Source organism: Synchiropus splendidus, chromosome 16 (assembly GCF_027744825.2).
Source record: "Synchiropus splendidus isolate RoL2022-P1 chromosome 16, RoL_Sspl_1.0, whole genome shotgun sequence".
Classification (NCBI taxonomy): Eukaryota; Metazoa; Chordata; class Actinopteri; order Syngnathiformes; family Callionymidae; genus Synchiropus; species Synchiropus splendidus.
In genome coordinates, this window is record NC_071349.1 from 9,145,223 (window position 1) to 9,169,522 (window position 24,300).

Below are 24,300 nucleotides of genomic sequence, written 5' to 3' on the forward strand. Positions count from 1 at the left end.
TTCGGTGCTCTTCAAGCACGGTTGGATGTGGCGTGAAATAGTGAAAAAGTTCACTAAGGACCTCTCTCTCTCTCTCACACACTCTCTCTCTCTCTCTCTCTCAGGAGTCCAGATGGACCATGTGTTATTACTAAATAATGCATCCAGTGTAGACTCTATGAAAGATAGATGGACGAAGGAGAGCAGGGCAGCAGCGGACACTTCGCCGAGGGGCATCTCCGCTGCGCCCCGTGTTAATTCTAAGCTGTTATGAAATATCCTTCGCCAGCCCAACAGGGAGATGAAATAGCTGCAAGTAAAACTGCAAGAGAGAACATTGGCTTGTCCTTGCAGTCACCTTCAGCTGGTATTTCCGAGGCGGAAAAACATGGGAATTACGCAGCACAATGACTGCTAGAAGCTGAGAGCATCTGATGAGGAAGGAAAGAGGAACATCAGCAGCTCGTTCTCATGTAAATAGTGACGGGGAGGGGGAGGGAAGGCGTCTGGTGGAGGGTAAATGCTGCTCTCATGTGGGCAAACTGAGCACCGGCGCTTAAAACTCCTCTGGAGTCATGAGGGGACAGAGCGCCGTGGTGCGTTCAACTGCGCAGAATTTGAATTGGAACGATCGATGGTTACAAACTGTGGTGGGAAAAAAAAGTTTTCGTCTACTTATTGTTAATGGCGTGACTAGAAAATATTGATGATGTCATGGTTACACTCACAATATGAAATCGTTTGTTCCCCGTCATTGTTCACATATTTCCTGATGATCACCGCCTCATCATAGATTAGTGAAACTCCAAAAATGTTGTTCAAAATACTTTGGATTGCAAAGCGATCTTTTTAAACAAGATTATTAAACAAATGTTTCGGTTACACGTAAATAAAAATAAATAAATAAAACTATGTGTAACGATGTGTACTCAAACATTACAAGAATAGCAGTTTATTTTTATTTATTTCAAATATTTTTTTTAAACGTTTCATAGTTAATGAATTAATAAATATGCTTTTCACTGTCTCGATTATTTGTTTATTTATTTGTTGCCTACGAACATTCAATACTTCGGAAGTCCTCGGGAGTTAACAAATCGCACGGTCCCTGAACGCACCGCGGGACACCCTTCACTTCACGGTGGAGGAATTCTGAAGTTGTCAGCGCCAAGTTCACGTTCCGCAAAGAAGGAGGAGTTCCAGGTGGTTCTTCAAACAAGGAGGGTTAAAAGTAAGACTCGACTGCTTTGATGACTATCGTCCGCGCGTTCTTTCCTCCTGGTGAAGTTGTTTGTGACCGCAGAAGTTGACAGGGAAGCGGAACTAGCTCCAACTAGCTAGCACTGCGGCTAGTTTCGAACGACTCGCCCGGATCCTACTTTGATAAAAAAACAAACTGGGGAGGACAGCTACTCTTCTGACAATGTGAGGTTTGCCTTGGTTGACTTTTCGTGCGAGTTACGGTGTCTTTAGTTGAGATGTTGTGGTGTAACTTCTGCTGCTGGGTGTGGGTGTCCAGTTCAGGCTGATGTCACCTGTTTATCAAGTGACCGACGAACACAGTCACTGCTGAGGTCGCTCCAAATCTGTTGCTCTGTGCTCGTTTGACTTCAGTAATACGCGACAAACACCCTTAATGCCATTGTGAATATAAGATCAATGATTACATTAACTTTCTAGGGTCAACTGTGTCAAACTCCTGAGTGCTTATATTCTTCTACCTGGTTCAGCATTTGCTCAAAGGCAGTCAGCCCAGACTCAGACCAACCACCTGTTGGTGGCCTAAAAAGAAACAACTGGTTCTTGAACATGGCTCCTGACTGAAGTGCTCCGAACAATAGGAACAGCCTGAAAGTCCATTGAGAAGGAAGTCACACAGCATGTTGGGATTAGGCAGCGACGGCGGTGTGTTCAGCGGTTGAGAAACAGGTTTGGGTAGAAGAACAAGAAATGTGTTTCCCTACGGGAGCTGCGGCCACAGACTGTTATCGTGGATGCGTCTGCCCTTTCCTCTGTTGTGGGTCCCTGTGATAAACCCTCTCCTTGTCATGTAAATTCACCTTGGGTTTCTGTGCCAGGGGGAGTGTTTTTACCCAACATAGTACTGCAGTTTGATCAAGAGATACTGTGAGCTTTGTATGGCGACATTTGACAATCGAGAGATAAACATTTGGTGTGTGTTAAAGCATACATTACGACTGTCAAATGTGTTTGATGTGCTTCTTAACCAGCAACTCTAATTCCCTTGTCTAACTCTAAACAAGGCATAAATGTCACGATAATACTATTTGAATATATTTATTAAAGTATGTGCTGATCGGCAAGTCAGTCACATGTGAGTCGATTTCAGGCGTTCGTTCAGGTCCTCACTTGAGCAAACATGTTTACAGTGGATCATTGAATCGTTGAGTCTTTTTCGCATCGTTTTAGTTAATTATTTTTTTATTTTTAAATACTGTTTGACAAAGTACAGGCATTGAATTTTGAAAAAGATGCATACAATGGTTTATAACTTGTGTTGGAAAAAAGGTAGATAACAAAATAAAATAAAAATAAAATACATATACAAAAATTAATGGGGAAAAGGTTGGATTTCTTTGCTGAAAAATGTTCCATCTTTGTGCGTACAACCCAGTTTTCAGTTTCAACAGAGAGGTCAAATGCTCCATCTGCCGAATTTCTTCAATAATCTCAGTCCAACTTTGTACATCAGGTCCATCATCCTTTTAACAGTTTCTTGTAATAGCTTTTTTAGTAGCAAGCAACAAGATTTTAAATAAATATTGACCACTTTGTTGGACCTGTGAGGGCAAGAGTCCCAGCAAACATATCTGTGGGTCCTTAGGAATGTTACAATCAAATATCTCCTCAAGAATATTTTAACATTGTCCCAGAATATTTGTATATTAATACAGGTCCAAAATACATGAGAATGACAAGCATTCATGTGTCCACATTTTCTCCAGCATTGTTGTGGTTTTCCTAGTTGTTTGCCTCTCAAATGCGGTGTGATGAAAAGTCAACTCTTCCAAGCAAATTCCCTCCATTTTCTTGAAGCTGTAGTACTGTGTTGTGTATTCCACATTAAACCCCATTCTCTTTCAGATATTGTGATTCCCAACTCTTGTTCCCATGTTGTTTTAATATACAGTGGGTTTGTACCGTTGTTTTTCTGTAAGCCCCTATATACTTTAGAGACTGTTTTTGTAGGCACTTCTTTATAAGCATCTACAAACACCTGAACAATTTCATTTCCTTCAGGAGAGAGTTTGAGTGTTGAAAAAATGTCTCATTTTAGTTAAGTTTAAAAGTTGTTCACTGCCTTTCAATCGGGGCTGGGACTACATCTTTCATTTGGTTCTTGTGGTATCAAACACTAAAATGAATTTGATTTATTTTTTTCAGAGTCCCACCTACACTTCCCAACTACATTGTGATAAAAAGCTGTAAAAGGGAGACACGTGTTATTTTATTTATCTTTAACATATGGTGTTCTTTACAAAGGGGTAGGATGTTTAACTTCCTCAGGGGCCACGTCATACACTGTGACAAATGTCAAATGTGAATTTCTAAATATTAAAACAATTGATCTGTTATGATATATTATAAATATGTATTTGATTTTAAATATATCTTTTTAAGGTTATTTTTCCCTATAAATTGTATATTTTCAGATCTTTTTAATTGGTGAATAACTTGAGAACACAGCAATGGAAAAATGATGTAAATGAAGGGGTTTTCCCCAATACATTTTATTTATTCGTGAATTTTGAGGGTGAATACATGCTATTGAAATGAGTGTCGCTCATTACATGTATTGAAATTTAAAATGTAAGAAGAAGAAGGGGGAAAGAAGATGACATTTTATATGTTGTTATATGAAAAAAAAAAAGTTCAATTTCTCGGGTCTTTTTGACCTCAGAGGGCTGCACAGATACAGGTCAAGGGCCCACCTCAGCCTAACAGGATGTTTTCTCAGTGCTGATCTCAGTGCATGGTTGTGCATGGTTGTGGGTGGTTGTGAGTCACACTTGAAAACCCCCCTTACGTTGGGAAAATCTTCGGGTCAAAGTCCCCCACTGGGAAGAACCCTGACATACTTCAAGTCTGCTTGGTGAGTGAAGTTGTTTGTAGTGGAGTCAAGGGAGATGAGGGTTTAGTCAATGGACATTCTGTATTTACTATGCACAATCTTTAACCTAAACTTGCTCATGATTTTAACAAGACTTTGTCGATGTGTCACTCTGTCAGCCAGGTTTTCTCATGACTCGGCAAACAAAGTTCTCTGTTGTACTGCAGTATTTTCGAGGCTGTCAGCAGTTTTCCAGTCGTCATTGACTCTGGATAAACCCGTGAACCAAGTGGACAGGAGGGAAAACAATGTGCCCAGTTCAAAATCCATTTCCCGGCTTTGTTTTTCCCTGCGGCCAAAGAAGCCTCTGTCATTCTTCAGTGGAAGTAGAGATGAAATGACACCATTTCAGTTCCTGCACGTCACTGTCGCTGCATCACAGAGGGGAGAAACTTTGCTTATGATAATCTTCAAGTCATGTTTACTTAGTGCTGCCAGGCCGACGCACACCTTCTCACACTGCTCCAGATTTGTGTCCGTTTTGTGGTCAGAATTCCGATTGATGTCTGAAAGAAGTCAGCAGTTAAAAAGCCTGCTGGTTTAGTGTTTTGCCTGTACAGACTGACACGAATTACCGTCTGCTCCTCAGGAGATCTGTGCGAGAGCTTAATGCATAATTCCCTCTGACTGTCTCCTCTAACTTCACACAGTCACTTCCTCCCCAGATGTTTCATCTGCTTTGACACCAAACCTCATTCTGTTCACCCGGTGTGTCGCCAATATGAGTGTTCAAAACTGAATTTTTATATTTCAGAACCCCACAAGCTTTAGCTCGGTTTCACCTAGCAAAGATATTTGTTATAGCTGCGTAGCTTAAACTCTTAAGTTCCTCTTTAGATGCCTGTGAAGCCGCGACGCTGCTGAGCGACTGCTGTTTGACCGAACCAGAACCAGACTCTGTCGCATTTCGAAGTAGTTTTCTACAAAATGTCATGTTTGCCAAGTTAAAAGGAACCGCTGACTAAACAAGAATGCAATTTCACTTTAGCTTTAATCTTCTCTCAGTCAATAAAACCGGATTATCTAATCTAATAAAAAAATTAACCCTGAATTGCCTGTTTAGTATTCGTGTACCACTAGTAGCAGTTCAAACCATCGCTACGTTTCTTGCTTTTAATCTTCGGTGAATTCCTGTGTTGTGTTTTTGGGACTCCATTAGTTTTACTTTGACTAAGGAACCAGCTTCTCCTTGTAATGGTCATGTGCCTGACATGTTCACTATCATATGCAGGGTGTAAACTGGTCACATGGGCAACGTGTTTGTGTATATTTATCAGAGTCTCGTGAAGTTTTTTATTGGCTGTATTTTTATTTTGTCCTTCAGCTTCTCTTTATTTATTTATTTATTTTTATTATTATTTTTGGGTCTCATTTTAAGGGGTCAGATTGCCATCTTAGAGGCGGGTCAATCTGGAAATACCTACCTGTGGCCAGGTGGGGTGGATGTGTGGCGTCCTGGAAAATTGAGGTTGCCGGATTAAACAACCAAAGACTGCTTTGCACACGGGACCGGTTGGATTCGTGGCTGCACCACAGTAGTTTTCTGGCCACGTCCTCTGTTGGATTCTTTTTTTCTGGTGGATTAAGAACTGGACTTTTTGGATGTGATTTTTCCTTATTCAGAGGGATTATTTAGTGGAATGGACCGAACCTTGGCGGGGACTGAGAGGTTACGTGTGCCGTTCCTGAGTGGATGTGCATTTTCTGTTGAATTTCTTGAAGACTTTTTGACCGTTCTCACGTCATTTTTCATTAATAGTTATCATGGATTGATAGTTTTTCGCTTCATTTACGGCAATTATTTTCAATACCTCGGGTCGAGTGCCTATACGGAGCGTTGGTGCCATTCTTCGTCTTTGTGGAGGCGGATCGCTACATCCTGTTTGCTCAGAAGGCTATTAAGCTCTCGCTGAAGCTCAGTCCAACATGTCTTGTGGATGCCGGGTGACTCGGCTTTTCTAACCCTCTCTTTTCTTCTGGACAGGCCACAGAACATCGAGCTCGGCGCCACGGCAGGTTCCGCCAAACAGGAGGGCAGCAACATGGACGACATGACCGTAGAACAGATCACCATGAGGGCCAACCAAGTCACCGATGAGGTACTGCTTTCAAAACAAAGCGTAGGCAGTGACGCTGCATTTCTCCGGTGCATTTCAACATCATGTCCTTTTCACAAACTTGGATGATGGATATGAGAGTTGACAGCAACCTTGGTTTTTGTCAGACATGTCTGATACATCACATCAAACGTACACACAACAATGATGCCGGGAATAACTTGGGTTTTGAGCTTATATTATTTATGTTTTGATCATACTGGTGTCAACATTTTGATCTGTAAGACTCATTTTATTTACAATGGAGCTGCGACCTTTGCTGCCTGATGGTGGCTACACTCTTCAGCACTGGAAAACTGCATCTATTTCGTTGCATCTTTATTGTGAGGGTGACGCCTCTACTTCCTTTCCTCCTCCCCCTTCTTCTTCTACTGCAGTTTTTGATCGTAGCTTTGTGATTCCTTCTTAAAAGAACGCCGTTTTGATGGGATCACACGTCCCTTCTAAATCTAGATTTAGCTGTGCACACCCGAGTCAAACGCGCCTCCTTTAGTGCCTCACACTCCTCCAGACTTCTGTTGTTCAATGCTGCGCCCTGGTATCTCCAGACTGGGAATTACATGTGAATTACAGCTGATATTGTGGTGCAGAGCGCTTTGCTCTTTGAGCAGGGACCAAGATGTGCTTTAAAAATATGGCTCCAATGCTGCTTATGCAGAATTTACTGTCAGAGACGGGATTAATTCCTGAACCCAGACGTTGTGTTTCGGCTGAAACATTCCGATTCTCTGCAGCTGTTGCTGGATCATGCTGGTGGAAGCTAAATGTGATGGTGTTTACAGTCGTGCGACGGAGCTGCAGCTCTGAGCTACAGGACCAGTTCAGCCTCTGTGTGCTCGGTGCTTTTGGCAGTTTGGATATTGTTATATGTATTTAAGTTTCCTTCTATCACAATGTTTGATCAGTACTCCGGGCATCATGTGATCAGTCACCTGATTCTATTCTAACTTTCCCCTTCAGCTGTTTCACTCACCTCAAGTGTTCATTGTTGAAGCAAGAAGCAGGTGTCACTTCAATGACTGGATAGTTAAAGGATCATCCGTTCTGTTTGTTTAATTTACTCCACATGAAATGTTTCTATCCGCAGTAAGATGAACCTGGTGAATGAATCCGACCTGTCGCTTGTTGATGACATCACTCATGGCTCAGTACAGTACAGTACAGTTGAGTGGGGACAGAATGAGTGGATGCTTGTTCCTGGACTGAGCTGAACGGGTTGATACCAACAGAAGTCTGGACTTCCTGACTTCATATGTGTCTGTCAGCCAAGTGCAAGAGCTCAGCTGTCAACTACTTACATGTAGTTTGTCAGTGAAGTTGCTGAGCAGTAACCAGAAACCAGTCGCAGCAAAGTGAAAGCAAAAGAACGTCTTGAGAACAAGTGACGACTCGTGCGTTCACAGTCGGCTCCAGGAGGACGGCTCAGTAAATCACGTGAGATTGTAGCCAAACTTTCCACCGCTGCATCCTCTCTCCAGCTGCTTCCTGTGCCAGGTCAAAGTTCATTCCGCAGTCCTGCCCGCTTTGTTTACCCTCTAGTTTGTTCCTACTGAAGACTAAAGTTCACCTCTGGATTTTGCGTTCTGTTTTTGCATAAGCAGAATTACAGTCAGAGCAAAACAAAAGGTGAAGTTAGAACACAAGCACTTTGTTTGTCCAATATCAATAGTTTCATTTAGTCATTTCCTGAAACTCCTCACCTGTTTGGTGAGGTATTATAGTAGTATCTTTATGTTCTTTACAAAAGTTTGTTGTGCTGCTTTTTGGGGAAAACACTTGGAAGAACGGTTTATATCCCAGAACAGCGTTTATGCAGTTGTTGCGTAGTATTTCAGCAGTTGTTGTAGTTGGTCTTCACTACTCTTCCTGTGTCAGAGTTGTGTAACTCTGTGCTGTATAGTTGGCTGCTGCGTGCAAGATTTTTATCATACACTCAGGGACTCTTAAAGTGCTTGAAGCTGAGTGTGAAAATAGTGAGACCAATAACTGGAGTCCCACCTTCGAGAGCCACGTCTGACCTCCTCAGGTCACTTCCATGGTTTGATGTCACATTTAGATCTGCTGCAGAACCAACGCTTTTGTCTGTTTCGCTCTGTGACACACCTATGGAGGATGAGAGCTTTAAATGCAGTTGGACACAACCATGATGAGGACCTGGTGAAATAGAGTCATCCATGAGGCATGAGATGTTTCTGAAGCAACTGGAGGTTGTGAACAACCAGGAGTTGGGGGAGTAAATGATGAGGACTTTATTTGACCATGTTTCACTGAAGAGGCTCCAACATCTCAGCCTTGTTTTCAGTCGAGTGAAGCGACTACAAACTGAGCAGCGATAACAAATGCATCATGTCCGGAGGATGGCGGCTCTTTTCCTCCCGGCGCTGGCTCACACTCCGGCCCGGTCTGTTCTGTGTGAAGCAGGCGACTGGAGGAGTCGGTGCTGAGGCTGGGGAAGGGCTCACCAGTGGAGCTCACAGCAGAGTTTGAGCCTCTGCCTCTGCCTCTTCAGTGGGTCTCTCTCTCTCCGTCCCTGCGCAGCGGCGCAGCTATTAATAGAGACACGGAGGCGGCACTCACCTGAACTGACTGCATTCCTGCTCCGCTCTTTTTTGTCCGTTTGGTTCCAGCAGGTCACATGATCGGTGACTCACCAGTTAACCCTTTCTTTCATTGAGACGACAGTGACTCAAAACCAGTTAGTTTTCCAGCAACATGAGAGTGAACAAGGAGCTCAGTGTTGCCCTGGCTCAGAGCGGCGCTGAAGGTTTTCACATCATGTTTCTATGGTTCAATATCCGACTGCACTGCTCCACATGCGACACAGCAGAGGCACGAGGTTGTAAACTACTCGTGGAAACTTGTCGTGAGGTCCGATTGCTCAGCGGAAACCCAAATATGCTGCATCATCTTTCCTCAATTTCCGCCGCTAACTCTTGCGCTGGCCTCTACTTTTACTCTACTTCCTCTTTTCCGCTTTTCTGCTTCATGGTAATAGTAAATGACGGTTTTGATCACGAGCCTCCTGCTCTCAGACAGTTTTGTGGGAGTGTTTGGAAGAGCTGCTGCTGGAGGCTGACGTTCTTCCTGGTGCTCCACTCTGAATATGAATGTTTACTTTTATCCTTCATGCACCTCGCTGCTCTGTCTTTGATATTAAAACCTGCCTGCCTCCCACCACTGGAACAAGCCTGGGTTTATTAGTGGGGAATGGGAGAAGGCAGCGGGATGATCGGGGTCAGCCGGTGCTGAATATTCACTGGGATATGAGTGTGTTTCTTTGCAGGCACTTGAGAATGCAGTCTGCTGACATTTCTCTGCTCGTGTCGTATTTTTATCTCCACAGTCCTTGGAGAGCACGCGGAGGATGCTGCAGCTGGCAGAGGAGGTGAGACAAGCGCCGGGTCACATGACTGAGAGTCTCTTCAATATCTGCCGCTCGAGATCAGATGTTTGTTCAGCGAAGATGAAAACGTTTCAAATGCACAAACTGCACTTTGTTTGCTGGAGAATTTTTGTTCTCTTTGAGATTTAAACCAAGAATAAAATCTCAGCTTTTTCACCCATTTTTATCAATATTTTTCGTCATTCATGAGAATATTTTAATCGTCACTTTCAAATGAAACAATAAAATCAATTCTTATTGTTGGGGGATCATTTTTTCATGATTTGGCCCCGGGGCCTTGAGTTGGGCTGCCGGAAGGGTGTGAAACTTATGGAGGAAAGTTTGGATTCTAGAAACATTTTTTGAAGACAACCTGAACTGAAATTTGGCTGAAATATGGATTCAAACATTCGTAATTCAGAACGTGGCGGAGATGGAAAGGTGAGCGTGTCGTCTCAGGGTTTCCTGATCTCCACCTGGACCTCGTTCTCCAGAAAACAAAAACTCACCAGCGTCAGACACATTTATCGACAAACATCTGGGAGCACCCAGGTGGTTTTTCCTCACCTGCTGAGAGATGAACACGAGGCCTCACACTCGCTGACTTCAATCCTTTCACCGTCAGTTGTGAAGGCTGCGTGAGTGTGACGCCTCTAACCATGTCACCTCTGCGTTTTCAGAGCAAACAGACGGGCACCAACACCATAGTGATGCTGGACCAGCAGGGAGGTAAAGTTTGGGCTGGAGCTCTGTAGTTGCGGTTGCGGAGTAAGGTTTGCAGAGTCCGTCATATGAATGTGTGTGTGTTCCAGAGCAGCTGAGGCGTGTGGAGGAAGGCATGGACCAGATCAACCAGGACATGAGGCAGGCGGAGAAGAACCTCACAGACCTCTCCAAGTGCTGCGGCCTCTGTGTCTGCCCGTGTGACAGGTGACTCTCGCTCGCTCAGCCTGGCTGTTTGCCTTGACTCTCCGTGGTGTAGTCAGAACTCGCTTCCTCCAGCCCCAAGTTTGAACTGGTCTGGAAGTGGGCGGGGCTTCTGGGTCATCCATCCTTTTACCGCGACTTTGGGAGGTGGGGGAGTGTGAGTCATGTTTGGTGGGGACGTTCCGTTTGATGGCTTTGTCAGAGGTGATAATTTAGAAGTCTCAATGTGGAACTCTCTCCTCAATGCTTCACTCTGGAAGAGGACTCTTTGATGAGTACCAGAGGATCAGGTAGGCGCCGGCTTCACTGCTGGAGCTGTTGGTGTCGGTGAGAAGCTGCTGGCGTGTCCTGGTCTGACGGGCCTTTCTCCCTGCAGAGTCACATCCATCGAGCACGACTCCCGGTACAAGCGGACCTGGGGCATCGGGGGCGGGGACAACGACAGCACCACCAACGGGTCAAAAGTGGTCTCCAGGCAACCGTCTGCGGTTCGCAACGGCCAGGCGGGGCAGATGAACGCCTCGGCCCCGTCAGGGCCGTACATCAAGAGGTGAGGAGACGCACCGAGACCCTGTCGCCTCAGCGACTCAACGCCTCCCTCTGCTGCCAGGATAACCAACGACGCCCGAGAGGACGAGATGGAGGAGAACCTGGAGGCCGTGGGCAGCATCCTGGGGAACCTGAAGAACATGGCGGTGGACATGGGGAACGAGATCGACAAGCAGAACAAGACCATCGACAGAATCACCGACAAGGTGAGTCCAGGTGTGAGTCAGTGCCTCGGCCGTGTTCTGAACCTGGTTTGCACCTGCAGGCGGACATGAACAAATCTCGCATCGACGAAGCAAACCAGAGAGCCAACAAGCTCATCAACTAGAGCCGCCGCTGTCCGTCGTCTGTCTGCACACTCTCGCCACACGCACACACGCACGCACACACACACACACACACACACACCAATCAGGCTTCAGGTGGACACTGCACTCGGCTACGCTGCTGTAGCGTCCGCTGGTCATGTGACCAGCAGCCAACCAGAATGTAAATATTCATCTTTTATCCGTTCTGTTCATATTCAGCTCCTCGCTCACAAATCTCAAGCTATTGTTTCCCCAGACTGTGCTTTTATTTGTACGTAATAAATCTATTCAACAAGTCATGTGACGTGTTGCCCTGTCAGTGTTGGGAAAGATTCATTCAAGGAAGACGCTCAGCTCAAGTCAGTTCAAGGAGTTTATTTTGAAATGTACTTTCTCAAAATGCGTTGACATTTCCCCGTCGACAAACTTTACACCGAGAGTACAAAATGCATATTTAAATAAAAACCAGAGACGAAGACGCTGCGGCGTCGCGTGAGTCACAGTAACACGTGTGTGTGTGTGTGTGTGTGTGCAGAACGTTTACACAAAGTCGCCGACAAAAGTGGGATTTCTGTCTTCAGTTGATGGTCTTTCTGCACCTGCCCGCGTTGTTTTGGGTCACACTGTCGTGTCACTGTGGCCGGTAACCCCGGCTCCTCTGCGCTCGCTCAGATGAAGGTCTGAAAGTGTCTCTTGGTCTCGGGAAAATCTCACGATAGCACCATCAAACGAAAGCATGCAGCGGTTATATGTGCTTAAATGGCTACGTCTACAAAAGATGGCCGCCCTCCTGTCCCTGTGTGTGTATCCGGGACACTCTTCACCCACGGAAGCTTCCGTGTTCAGCCGCGCAGTTTTACAGTGGATTAGATAAGGCAGAGGAGTGCGGTGGCACCAGCATGCCAAAGTAACCACGACGATCTTTGGTTGAGTGAGAGGAGCATTCCTGTGCTTTTCATTTCTGCTACTTCAAAACGACACAAATACGAGGGCGAAAATACAGGCTTCCAAAATAGTCTTATAAAAACGGTTTAGAAAGCTCCTACCACAAATCTACTACGCCTCTTCCTCATCTACTTCTTCTTGGCGAAGCGGCTGAACTTCTTCTCCTTGTCTTTCTTGGCCGGCTCGGGGAGAGTCGCCGAGGAGGAGGAGGACGAAGGTACGGGCAGGCTGTGGGCTTTAGCGTCCGCGGTCTGCTCCGTGGCCTTCTGCACGGCCTGGCTCCAGCGCTGCAGCTCCTCCTGGACATGGAAGGACACAATGGTCAGACCCGGCACTTCACAGTCGGCCAGCCGTCTTAAGACTCACCTCGTCTTTAAACTGGAACAGATACTCGCTGCCATCTCCCAGTCTGAAAGAGAGACATCGCTGTCATTCTTGCTCCTGACAATCTCAGAATCAGAAACTCACCTCAGTTTGCAGACGTGCTTCTTCTTCTTGTAGTTGTTGAGGATTTCCCAGGTGGCGCCGCTGAGACTGAGCGGGTCCTCGCCATGGTAGGTGGCTCCCTGGCTGAAGCTTTTGCTGTCCTTGTAGCTGGACAGCTGGGCTGACTTCAGCACGCAGTACAAGTTGTTCCAGGACCTGACGTTAGACACGCAGGTGTCGTGAGCGAGCGCGCCTCTATGAACCTCCCCGTTTCCTCACCTGTTGGCCGCCTTCTTGCCTGAGCCCTCGACGTCATGTTTGCGGCCCAACGTCCCCTCCAGCAGGATGGTTCTGGCAGGCTCGGGCGGCATGGTGGCGGCTCTCTCTGGTTCCCTGTGGCTCACCAGAGAGATGGAGGGCTCCAGGTCTAGAGAGCTGCTCTCCCTCATGACAGACTGGATGGGCACGGTGGAGTCACCCGCCGTCCCGTCCTGCAGATCCGAGCTGGGATCAGCGACACCGGCGCCGGACTGCAAAGACCAGAACTGTTGAGTTTTCAGGTTTGGTGAGAAGCTAAAATGCGGAGAAGCTCGAAGCCTGACCAGAGTCTGCTCCTCCATGGTGAAGGATTCCTCAGCGAAGCCGGTGTCCTCCCTCCTGATGGAGCTGATGGGAGGACTGAAGGTCAGTCTGCAGCTACACATCTGTCACTGTGTGTGTGTTGCTGTTAGTGCGCACCTGCTGTCCTTCTCTGTTTTCTGCGTGGCTTTCATGAGCTCTTCCATGTCCTGCTGCTGCCTCCTGAGCTCCAGCAACTCCAACTGGAACACAGTCCAGACAGACAACATCACTCCGGCTCTGAGACGCCAACATGACACACGACAGCCGCATCACGTTCGAACACACTCGTGGAAACCTGGCGAGTCTCAGAAACTAACGCCCGACTTCACCACATGATTGTAACCATTCGTCTCTCTCCAGGCAGGTGGTGTCTCTGTGTGTGTACTTGTTTTCAGACGTGACTGTGTGCTCAAGAGCTTTGCTTGCATTTGCATTCCTCCCACAGCTGCACTGAGCGATTACATCTTAAGATAAAGACGCATCAAGATCAAGTTAGTTCCCTGCAGCTGTGTGATTTTAAATATTTCTCCAAAGCCTATCCATCATCTCTTAGTGAGTGAGGGTCATGGGGGCAGCGGTCAGTGCAAAGAGTGCACCTCCCAAAGGAAGTGTCCCTGAGCCACCTCAACAGGGGGAACAGCGGTGTAGTCTCTCCATCCAGTACGTATTGTAGCTATGTTATGTTAGCAGCGGTGTAGTCTCTCCATCCAGTATGTATTGTGGCTATGTTATGTTAGCAGCGGTATAGTCTTTCTATCCAGTATGTATTGTGGCTATGTTATGTTAGCAGCGGTATAGTCTCTCTCTCCAGTTATGTTCCGTTGCTGTGTTGTCTTGTGTTTTGCCATGCCATGCGATGTTATGAGCAGTGCAGTCCATCATGCTATGTTGTAATGTCAACAGTGGAGTCACTCGTATCCAGTTTTGTTACAGTATGTAATGTTATGTCAGCAGCAGTATAGTCTCTCTATTCAGCTATGTAACGTAATGTAGTGCAATGCTATATAATGTTATGTTGTGTTAGCAGCGCCATCGTGTCTCCATTGTATGTGTTCATGCAATGTTATGTTTAATGCTACATTGTGTTACCAGAGGAAACACAATCTGGTTATTTTATGTCATGTTATGTTATGAGCAGTATAGTGCCTCTATTTCGTTCTGTCATGTTATTCACAAATGTCATTTAATGTTATGTCATCTTATGCTATTAAAGGAAGTTTTTAATGCAACTATGTCACGTTATGCAATATTATGAAATGTCATGTCATGTTATGATATCAAAGTTTTTTTTTATCCAACTCTGTCATGTTGTGAATGTTATGTCATGCTATGAAATGTTATGTCATGTTATTATATCAAAGGATTTTTTTTTAAATCCAGCTTGTCATGTTATGAAATGTTATGTCACGTTATGAAATGTTATGTCATGTTATGATATCAAAGGATTTTTTTTTTTACCAACTCTGTCATGTTGTGTATGTTATGTCATGTTATTATATCAAAGGATTTTTTTAAAATCCAGCTGTGTCATGTTATGTCACGTTATGAAATGTTATGTCATGTTATGATATCAAAGGATTTTTTTTTTTATCCAACTCTGTCATGTTGTGAATGTTATGTCATGCTATGAAATGTTATGTCATGTTATGATATCAAAGGATTTTTTCTTTTAAATCCAACTGCGTCATGTTATGAAATGTTATGTCATGTTATGCAATATTAAGAAATGTTATATTAAAGGTAGTTTTTTATCCAACTGTCATGTTATGAAATATTATGAAATGTTATGTCAGCAACTGTAGTCCTTTTGCTCCAATCATTTCATGACATGCAAATGTTATGATGTTATGGTCATAGAACTACCAGTGTACGACAGCAATACATTTTCTTTTATTTTTCAGTTTCCACCAATGCTTTTACTTAACAGTCACCTGTCCAACATCCGCTCTCAGAAGTCCTGCCTCCAGAGTTACTATGTTACCAGTCTCACCACACGTTCACAAGTTACCGTGGTGAGGCGTTCAAGTGCAGAGAAGCGCTCCTCCCACGTGGCGGTGGACTTCTCAAAAGCTTCGTGTCTCTTGAGCAGCTTCTCCACCTCGTCCACCGTTTGTCCCAGGTCCCTGCTGGTCACGTACGGCTCCTGCGCCACCAGCCAGGCCTCAGCCACCGAGGCGTCGCGCGCAAACTGACACACCTCCAGCACTGCAAGCCAAGGACACACAGGTGGAGGTCAGGTCGGGCGTCTCTCCTCAGAGTTCACCTGCTGTCCCACTGAGCTCACTGGTCGCAACAATGTTTCAGTTGATTCAAAAAGGTATTGAATTATCGAGATGAAATAAAGATGAGCTGCTTGACGGAGGTCTGCTGGCTTCTGTGGTCAATGTGGATGGTGGTGAAGGGTAATAATAAAATAATATAGAGGAGGTTTGAGCATTATGTAAGAAGACTTTCAGAACATAAAGCATCTCTGCTCGGTTTCACTGTGACCAAATGCCCAGACGTTTCCTAAGACATGGAGCAACGTTACCACAGACGTTCACGTGTCCGTTGAACTGAGGTCCGAGGAAAAGCAAGCGGACGCCGCCCCAACAGAACAAATCCTGCCCACACACCATGAAACAATCACTCACAGAGTCGGAGCCAGTCCCATCTGTCGTCCCACTTGAACATCATCTCCTTCCTCTTGTCCATCAGCTGCTGCAGCTTCTCCTTGATCTGACACAGCAGCAGAGAGATTATGAAACATTTCCACTCCGAGGTTCCTATTGTCAGTTGATTACAGCTCATTAAATTCAGCATTGTGCTCTTCCTTTCTCTTCTGCTGCGCTGCCTCCCTCCAGACTGGACAGATTTCTCTCTCACTGAAATGCGATTGGTTCCATTGTGCCCGACACCAACAGCCAGGCCTGGAGCGGGCTTCATTCCTATTCTAGGTGGTGGTTTGCCGCCTCACCTCGGCTGAGTCTTTGTGTTTCCGAGTCATCAAGGCTTTGCCCAGGTCCATGCAGTCGGTGAACTTGGCCCCTCTGGCTTCGATCTCAGAGCGAATCCCCTGGTGGTACTTCTGCAGGAGCTCCACTGATGACACGTCCCTGGGGTGAGCCAGGTGGGGGGACAAGAAGACAAGCATGAGAGAAGAAGAGCTTCTCATGTAGGAGGCAGCTGGCTCTGCATCTGCATCAGAAGACAAAGCTGAAGCTCCCTATTTTGGGGGGCAAAGGTGCCCTAAAATACTCCCGAATTATTGACACAATTTACTGTCCAATACTTCTTGGAGAAAGTCAGCAAAATATTTCACATCCAGGTTGTAACTTCTGACTGTTGAAGAGCAGATCATTGATCTTCAATGTTGTATTTTTGTCACACATGGAGGTACGAGACAATACTAAACTACCAACTTCTAAATGGAGATTAAAATAAAGTCTTGCTGACCTGGGCTTCTCCTGAGTCTCTATCTGCTGGATGATGCTCTCCATCCAGGCCAGCAGGTCCCGGACCATGGTGAAGAAGCGGAACTTGTCAGCGGTGTCCACCAGCCGAGCTCGCCGGCCGTCGCAGGCCTCCAGCAGGTTCTTCCAAGCTTCCATGACGTCTCTCTCCGTGGCCTGGATGGCTCCGGCCTTGTCCCCGGCGTACTGGGCGTGGAGCCTGGCGGCTGTCTCAGGAAACTGCTGAACCTGAAGGGCACACGGAGCCATTCTTGGTTGTCAACACCTTCTGCGACACACGTGGACAGTGGAATAATCGATTCTTTCATGAGGCCTGCGGAGTATTTGTTGAAGAATTTGCTGTATTTATTAGACTGAAGATTTGGCAACTATTCAATATTATTGTCACATTTGCAGTTTAAATGGAAAACACAAGTGGACTTTTCAACTTTATAGAACTCTTAAATTACATGAATTTGAACTTTGACATGTTCTACATATTTATAGTGACAAACTTTCACTTTTACTATTCCGTTTTTCAGTCAGTTGATAAGGGCAATGTCCAGGGGCTTTGAGCTGGTGCGGTCGGACGGAGCAGCCTGGTGGTCTCTCTCTCACTGACATGGTGAGAGGGAGACCACCAGGTCTTATGAGCTCAAAGCCCTGCTTCTCTGCGGTCAGACGGTGTTTTGAGTTTTTCTCGATAGGCTGTACCTTCGGGGAGTACATTTGAAATGCGCATGTCAAATGAATAAACAGTAAAGGCAGGGCACATCAGAAAAGTTCTTTTTCACTCCTGACTTTATTCAGACTACAGTAATTGAAAGTGTGCGTGCGGTGCTGCCGGCTGCGTCCTCCGGGGGGTGAATCTCTGATCATACCTGCTGGCCCAGGGCAGTGATGTCTCTCTCAAAGGCAGCGTGCATTCTGTGGAAGGACTCTGCTTTGCTGAAGTCCTCTCCCAAATCATCTGGCAGCTCCCTCTGCTTATCCTGGATCTGAGCCACCAGCTCCTTCCCGTCATCAAAGTACCTGAGAGGAAAACAGTTTCAACGTGTGATCGGCGCGACCTGAACCTGGTCGGCATCCGTGTAGCGAGACCCACTTGAGCAGTTCGTAAGAGGCCATGAGCAGCTGAGCTCGGGTGTCGATCAGCTCCAGGAGGTCGGCCCAGCTGTCGTTGATGCCGTCCTTCCACTCTGCCAGAGAGGCGGCTTCACTGTGTCCAGCTTCTATCAGCTCGTCGATGGTCTGGTTCACCAGGTCCACGCGCTCCTGCCCCACCATGCCGGTCTCCCGTGCAAACTCTCGGAACCTCTCTCTCAGAAGCTGCACAGCAAAAAGACAAACATCTCTTTCAGATGTGAACGGAAAGCAGACACACATGTACGCGACGTTACCATGACGTGGTCCAGATCCTGGCCCATCTCCTGAGAGGAAGCCACGAGGTCCCGCTCCGCTATCCAGTGCTCGAGGTCCTCCACCTCTCGGCTGAGCTGGAAGTGGTGGTAGGTGTGGTCAAGCTTCTTCCTGCGTTCCTCAGCGAGCTCCCGCAGACCGGCGTACTGCTTGTCCACTTGACCCTGTCGCCTGATGATGTCCTCACTGTGGGACCAAAAGCAATTTCCAGTTGGACTCAGAGATGAACTCTCTGAAAATGGAACAGATGAACTCACCCGTTCGGATGGTCCTCTGCAAACATCTTCTGAGCGCGGTCCGCTAGCCGCCGAATAGAGCTGGCATAGTCGTCCACAGCCTGTTTGAGGATCAGGTGGCGCTTCAGGTTCAACATGGCACTTTGCTCGTCCTGAAGAAAAGACGAGATTCTCAATGACGGTCCATTATTTTCCACTATCTTCTCCCTCACCTTTGGCTTCTCGTCGGCGATCATGTAAAGCTCCTGCTCTCCGATCCAGGCCTCGGCCTCATCCGCGTCGTTCAAGTACTGCTGGGCTCGGTTGGATCCGTTGAGCCTGTCCTTGCGCTTGGCCAGCTCCTCCTGCAGCTTGGCCCAGGCCTCCTCCAGCTCTTTCACCTGCTCGTGGATCCGCTCGGCGTCCGGTCCGCCCTCCGCCTCGGCGGCCGCCGCCATCCTCCGTCCTTGCTCCAGAACTTCATCCACCCGAGGATGGTGGCCCTCCAACTCCTTCTGCAGCGTCTGGATGGACGGCAGTGGTGAGAGTGAGTGTGTTTTCAGACAGACAGACTCCATTTCTTCATTCACAGGTGAGAAATCAGAGAATTTCAACAGCAGGTTTTCTTTTCCTCTTTTCTCTTTTTCTTAAAAGTGAAAAATGAAGTTAATATTAAGATAAAGTGCATCTACACCTAATGGTGAAATGCATATCAGATATAATAAGACTTGTCTGAGTCATTTTCTGGTATTGCACAAAAATATTGGTGGGTAGCTACTAAACAGAGAATTTCAGGGAAGTGCTGCTCACTTACCTGGTTCTTCTTGAGCAGCAGCTGCACGCTCTGAAGGTTGTGGCCGTGCTCCTGAGATGTTGCCAGAGGCATCCGCTCCTCAACCCACAGCTGAGAGACGCAGGAGACACAACACTGTTAACTCAGCGCTTCTGAGTTTATCCAGTGTTCAAAGTCTGGATGCAGCTTCAGACACTTTTTATTTAGAGCAGTGATTCTTAACACCTTTGGGCTGTGAAACGCCCAGTTTTAATACATGAGGCACGTATAGTAAACAACTATGGAGAAGTTCTTGAAAAGAAAAAAATGATAAAGAAAGTGATAGCGCCCCAACAGTAAAAACTGTTCATGAAAGCACCTGTTGAAGCAGTTTTGAAAATTAATTACTATTTTTTGCCAATATTTTCATTAACACTTTATTTATGTCTTATTTGGAGTTTCAATAAAATATATTATTTTAATTGTATGATATTTAGAGATGGTTTTATTATATTTTTGTGTATTTTTTTCTTTTTTTTTTCTTCAGTAAATGTGATGAATATGACTTGCACCTGGTTCTGCTGCTGGTGGGACTTTTCAATGACAAATATCGATCACATGGTTTCATGTCATTTCACAAGGTTGTGGTTTGTTTACGTGTCAGTAGACTAAATAAATGATAAATTAAATGGTTGTTGATCACAAATGAAATCAAATCTCCACCCATGCAGTCACCACCAACTCTTCTCACCAGCTCGTCCGCCAGGTCTCTGTAGAACTGGTGAACTGCTTTGGCGGCCTCCAGCTTTCCCTTGCGCTGAGCCAGAGGTGTGATGAGCCTCTGAAACTCTGTCTGCAGGGCCTGCTGCTCCGCCTCCAGCTGCGGCTGGTCCTCTCTCGCCCCGCCGTGCTTCCTAACTGCCTCCTGAAGCTCCTCCAGCTCTCGGGCTCGATCGCGCACCTCGTTCTCCGTCACCTGGAGAGGAACCGAGGGGGAAAAAGTAGGATTATAAGCAGTCGGAACAAGATCTCTTAGTGATGAAGTCATAAGCACTACTTTTGTTTTAATTTAGGGTCTCCACCAAAGGTCAGAGGTCAAATCTCATCATCATGAGACAATGCTGAGCTATTCTGCCTTTGGCCCTGAGCTCAGTACTGGAAAGACAGCAGACTGAGCACTGTCCAAACAAAAGCTTGCTGCTGACCAACTACACGCCTGATGTGAAAGAAAACCGGATCATTAGCACAGGGACAGATACAGCTACTGTATATGTGAAGGGCAAGTTGCTGGACCTCGCGATGTCGATGGGGCAGCGAGTGGGTGTGAGCAAACAAGCAGTGGTGCGGCCCAGAAAATGTGCTTTTTAATGGCAGTCACTTGGGCTGAGATTCTAGGGAACAAAAGTCTGGTAAGTTTCTCCATGTTTTGGTGCAAAATGTAGCTCCCTCCGAAGTCTCCCATTGAAAAAGCCGCCACAAACTCAAACCATGACTGAGGTGAATCTGTAGATGTCATCAATGACCTCTGACAGTGTGGTGAGGTTCTCTCACCCCTTAATATGGGAAAACCTCACAGTTTTCGAGGCTCACCATGAAACATGGATACAAACCTGGTGTTTCTTCAGCAGGATGTTGGCATTCGTCAGATCCCTGACCTCCTCGTCTCCGCTGGAGAGCTGCTGCTGCAACTCGGACAGCCACTTCTTCATGTCGGCCAAACTCTGGTCGAACAGCTCCGAGCGATTGGCGTCGAACAGCAGCCGTGCCTTCTCCTGGGTCGTGGACTCCAGCCTGTCCCACAGTTCATGCAGTTTGGCAAGGCTCTCTGTCACGATGGGCTCAAACTCAGGCTTGAACTCCATCAGCTGCTGGCCCTCCTTCAAACACCAGACAAAAGAAGGCTCAGTGCTCAACCGGATGACTTTTACCAGGCGGTGAGTTTACAATGGCAAGCAAAACACCACAGAAATGAGGGCGTTTGGTTCAGTAGAATCATTTGACTTGAGCAGGAAATGGACTGAACCGTTTAAACAGCCTAGATGCTATATGAAGGAAACATTGAGATAAAACTGGCTCAATTATCAGGGCTAAGGTGAAATGAAAAATGCAGTCCTTATAATACATGCTAAAAACGATTGACCTATAACACGTTACATACTGAATCACCAGACTCCCCTCAGTAAGATATTATGCTCTTTAGAAAGGGCTCAGTCCTCAGACTCACTGACCTCATCCACTTTATTCAGCCAGTGCTTGTTGGAGGCCAACTCAGCCATGAAGGCCTGGTGCTTGAGCCACTTGCTGTGGAGGTTCCTGGCCTCGTCGTAAGACGTGTCCTGAGCTGTCAGCATCTTCTCGTTTATCCATACGGTCAGCTGCAGAATGGATCGGACTTTTACATTTCTGTGAGACACTTTCAGTATAATCCACTATCAAGTGTTGGACTCACATCCTGTGTGTTCTGCAGGAAGTGCTGCAGGTCACGGTTATCCAGTAGTTTCTCTGAAACCTCCTGGGCTTTCCTCTTGTTTTTGTTATTCCTGAAGGTCATAAAACAAAGCAGCACATGCATGAAGGCGTCTGCTAAACAGTGTGTCTCGTCTGAGGGTCCACGCAGTCAGGTCTGGAGATTAGCTCAGCAGTCTCTCAGGGAGACAGTGAGTCATAGCAGTTCTCACTTTAAGATCAATATCCTTTTTAGAAGGAGACGACCTCCTGAGCAGGAGTTAATGGAAAACAAACATCCTGTTGTCTTACTCAGAAACATCTCAGGAGCTCAAAGAAAAAAGACTTTTAGCTACATCAGACCGGTAAATGAGGGTCAGATGTCGAACCCAATGAACACCAGGAAATGCATTCGAAGGAAAATCAGACTTTAAAAGTCCTCTTGCATTCAATGATACAGGTACTGAGGCAGTTAAACAGAGCGACCTCCATGATCTGACCTTAGAAAAAGAAAAATGACTCATAAAAAGGAAATAAAAATGATAATCTGCTGAGGTACGAGTTTAGTTTGCATTTGCATGTGAAGAAAAAGAAGGGCTCAGAGTTGAACTGATTGATATTTATGTGTTCATTTGCTATTTATTATTTGTAAACATGAAACCATTACTGTTAGAGAATACCACATGTGAATGCCAGGAAGGAATAAAGGCACTATTGCTTCAACTGCAGAATGAAGATGGTCTGGAGCAGCTGGTATGAAAGAAGAAGTTGGCTCTTGTTCTTGTGAATGATAGTGCTACTTGTTATTGGGATACACAGTGATGGCATTCCCAACCGACCTGTCGGTGATGGACTCCATTTTCTCCTGTACTCTGCCGGAGTAGAGGTTGTTGCCGTCCACCAGTCGCTGACCCTCCTGCAGAACTCCGTCGATTTTGTCCTCGTTTGCCTCCATGGTGCTGGTGAAGTCCTCGTGTTTCTTCAGAGCTTGTTCTGCTCCAGCTAAAGTCTCAGGCCTGTCGATGTGGGCTAAGGTGTACTCCTGCAACACAGGAGCCACATCAGTGAACCACACAGGCACGACAGAGAGAGAGAGAAAGAAACGCTCAGCATGTTTCGAAATAGCTGTCTGACCAAGAGAAAACTGAGCATTGACATTCTTTTTTGCAAATGGGAAGTCCTGCGAGAATTAACACCAAATGTAAAAGAATGTAAATGTACTCTACTACTTAAAAAAATGTTGCATGTTACAGTCATAAGTAGCGATGTGCATTGGCAGGAAATGCAGATTAAAATTCTATCATTTCAACACACAACTTTGTCACTCAAGGTTAAGTATATTTAAGAGCATTTTCGCAGCAACACATGTATTTAACTACAGAAAATGTGAATTGCATAATACTTTCCTTTCACCTGCCAAATTCGTCTTTGTGCACACCGAAGATAAAATTGTGATGGAATAGATTTACATGACCAAATGAATAAATCAGAGTTCAATTATTATTGTTTTTATGTGTAGATTTAGTTGGTTTCAAAAACGCAACACAAATTGATTATTAGTTGATTAAAACAAAAATGACAATATTAATATAAATGTATTTGTTCTCTCGGTTATCAGGGACTGAAGACACGACATTAAAAGCAAACGTGATATAGTACAATAATGTACCTGGTTATTCAGAATAGCCTCAACAGCTTTCCCATCTCTCAGGAACTGCTGGAATCCCAGGCCCTGATCCAAGAAGTTCTTGCGGCTTTCCCACATTTTCTGCAACTCATCCCAGCCCCGGTCCAGTCCGTTCAGCCTCTGCTCCAGCTGCTGATACTGAGGATCCTCTTCCTGCCCCTGTGTGACCTGAGTGCCCGTATCCCTCACCCGGTGGAAGTCCTCCTCGTGGTTGTTGATATCTTCACGCACTGCATCGTGAAGGTTGAGCAGCTCCTCAGCTTCAGGCAAAGTGGCGGGCATCTCCTCCGACGCCACGGCTTTCTGGGTTTTAAAAAGCCAGGACTGGAAGTCGTCCATATCCTGGAGGAACGTCTGCAGCTTGCTGACCTCACCCAATGAGTCCTCTCGGTCCTTCAGGGTCTTTCTCAGGATGTCCCAGGCGGCATCCAATTCTCCCAAGCGTGCCAGGATCTCATCCGCATTCTCCGGGTGGTCCTTCGCCAGCTGATCCGCCTCGGCTCTCAGGAAGGTTAGTTTGGAGTCTATGGCAGCCAAGTCTCTTTCTATGCCAAAGAGCTTTCTCTGGATGGTCATGACGGCAGCCAGGTCATTGCCAAGGTCGGCCGTGGACTCGATGACTCGCGTCTTGTCTCTGATCCAGGCCTCCGTCTCGTCACACTCCAGCCCGTAGTTCTGCAAACTCACTGCAGAGTCCACCTTCCTCTTCTTGTCCTCCACCATGGCCTTGAATGCCTCCCATCTGGAAAACAGAGTAGATATTCACCAAAACCGTTATCACTGGCTGACAGGGTTTCTCCTTGCCAAGCCTCTTTGTTCCCCTAATTCTGGATCTGCTTCATCACAAGGATTCGACTGAGGTGCTAAGTAAGTAGGTGAGCCAATTCACAGACTTCAGCCACATAATACGTGTTCATAGCATTCACAGTGCAATGCGCTCAACCG

The 24,300-nt window shown here is 46.2% G+C and overlaps 2 protein-coding genes across 6 annotated transcripts in view; one reads left to right on the forward strand and one right to left on the reverse strand.

The window, feature by feature from the left end:
• Positions 1 to 1,086: 1,086 nt before the first annotated feature.
• Positions 1,087 to 11,693, forward strand: LOC128747048 (synaptosomal-associated protein 23-like). 2 transcript variants are annotated; one of them, XM_053844587.1, is made up of 8 exons: positions 1,087 to 1,210; positions 6,096 to 6,210; positions 9,572 to 9,613; positions 10,291 to 10,339; positions 10,423 to 10,540; positions 10,914 to 11,087; positions 11,148 to 11,292; positions 11,352 to 11,693. In XM_053844587.1, the coding sequence occupies exons 2-8, from the start codon at positions 6,154 to 6,156 to the stop codon at positions 11,412 to 11,414; spliced, it is 648 nt and encodes a 215-aa protein (XP_053700562.1). In that variant the 5' UTR covers positions 1,087 to 1,210; positions 6,096 to 6,153; the 3' UTR covers positions 11,415 to 11,693. The 2 variants fall into 2 exon arrangements, with proteins under 2 accessions (XP_053700562.1, XP_053700561.1); XM_053844586.1 differs by lacking the exon at positions 1,087 to 1,210 and adding an exon at positions 1,230 to 1,404.
• Positions 11,694 to 11,739: 46 nt separating this feature from the next.
• sptb (spectrin, beta, erythrocytic) overlaps positions 11,740 to 24,300 on the reverse strand; it is a 30,053-nt gene continuing 17,492 nt past the window's right edge. For all 4 annotated transcript variants that reach the window (XM_053844583.1, XM_053844584.1, XM_053844581.1 and 1 more), the window contains 22 exons: positions 23,338 to 24,097; positions 22,508 to 22,710; positions 21,673 to 21,763; positions 21,452 to 21,598; positions 20,834 to 21,100; positions 19,975 to 20,199; positions 19,266 to 19,355; positions 18,685 to 18,975; positions 18,494 to 18,624; positions 18,218 to 18,422; positions 17,923 to 18,146; positions 17,699 to 17,849; positions 16,822 to 17,066; positions 16,343 to 16,481; positions 16,020 to 16,104; positions 15,395 to 15,591; positions 13,504 to 13,586; positions 13,368 to 13,431; positions 13,045 to 13,295; positions 12,808 to 12,981; positions 12,706 to 12,748; positions 11,740 to 12,638 (listed from right to left, as the gene is read on the reverse strand). In XM_053844583.1, coding sequence (XP_053700558.1) covers positions 12,468 to 12,638; positions 12,706 to 12,748; positions 12,808 to 12,981; positions 13,045 to 13,295; positions 13,368 to 13,431; positions 13,504 to 13,586; positions 15,395 to 15,591; positions 16,020 to 16,104; positions 16,343 to 16,481; positions 16,822 to 17,066; positions 17,699 to 17,849; positions 17,923 to 18,146; positions 18,218 to 18,422; positions 18,494 to 18,624; positions 18,685 to 18,975; positions 19,266 to 19,355; positions 19,975 to 20,199; positions 20,834 to 21,100; positions 21,452 to 21,598; positions 21,673 to 21,763; positions 22,508 to 22,710; positions 23,338 to 24,097 — 4,237 coding nt within the window. In that variant the 3' untranslated portion in view covers positions 11,740 to 12,467. The remainder of the gene's footprint in view (positions 12,639 to 12,705; positions 12,749 to 12,807; positions 12,982 to 13,044; positions 13,296 to 13,367; positions 13,432 to 13,503; positions 13,587 to 15,394; positions 15,592 to 16,019; positions 16,105 to 16,342; positions 16,482 to 16,821; positions 17,067 to 17,698; positions 17,850 to 17,922; positions 18,147 to 18,217; positions 18,423 to 18,493; positions 18,625 to 18,684; positions 18,976 to 19,265; positions 19,356 to 19,974; positions 20,200 to 20,833; positions 21,101 to 21,451; positions 21,599 to 21,672; positions 21,764 to 22,507; positions 22,711 to 23,337; positions 24,098 to 24,300) is intronic.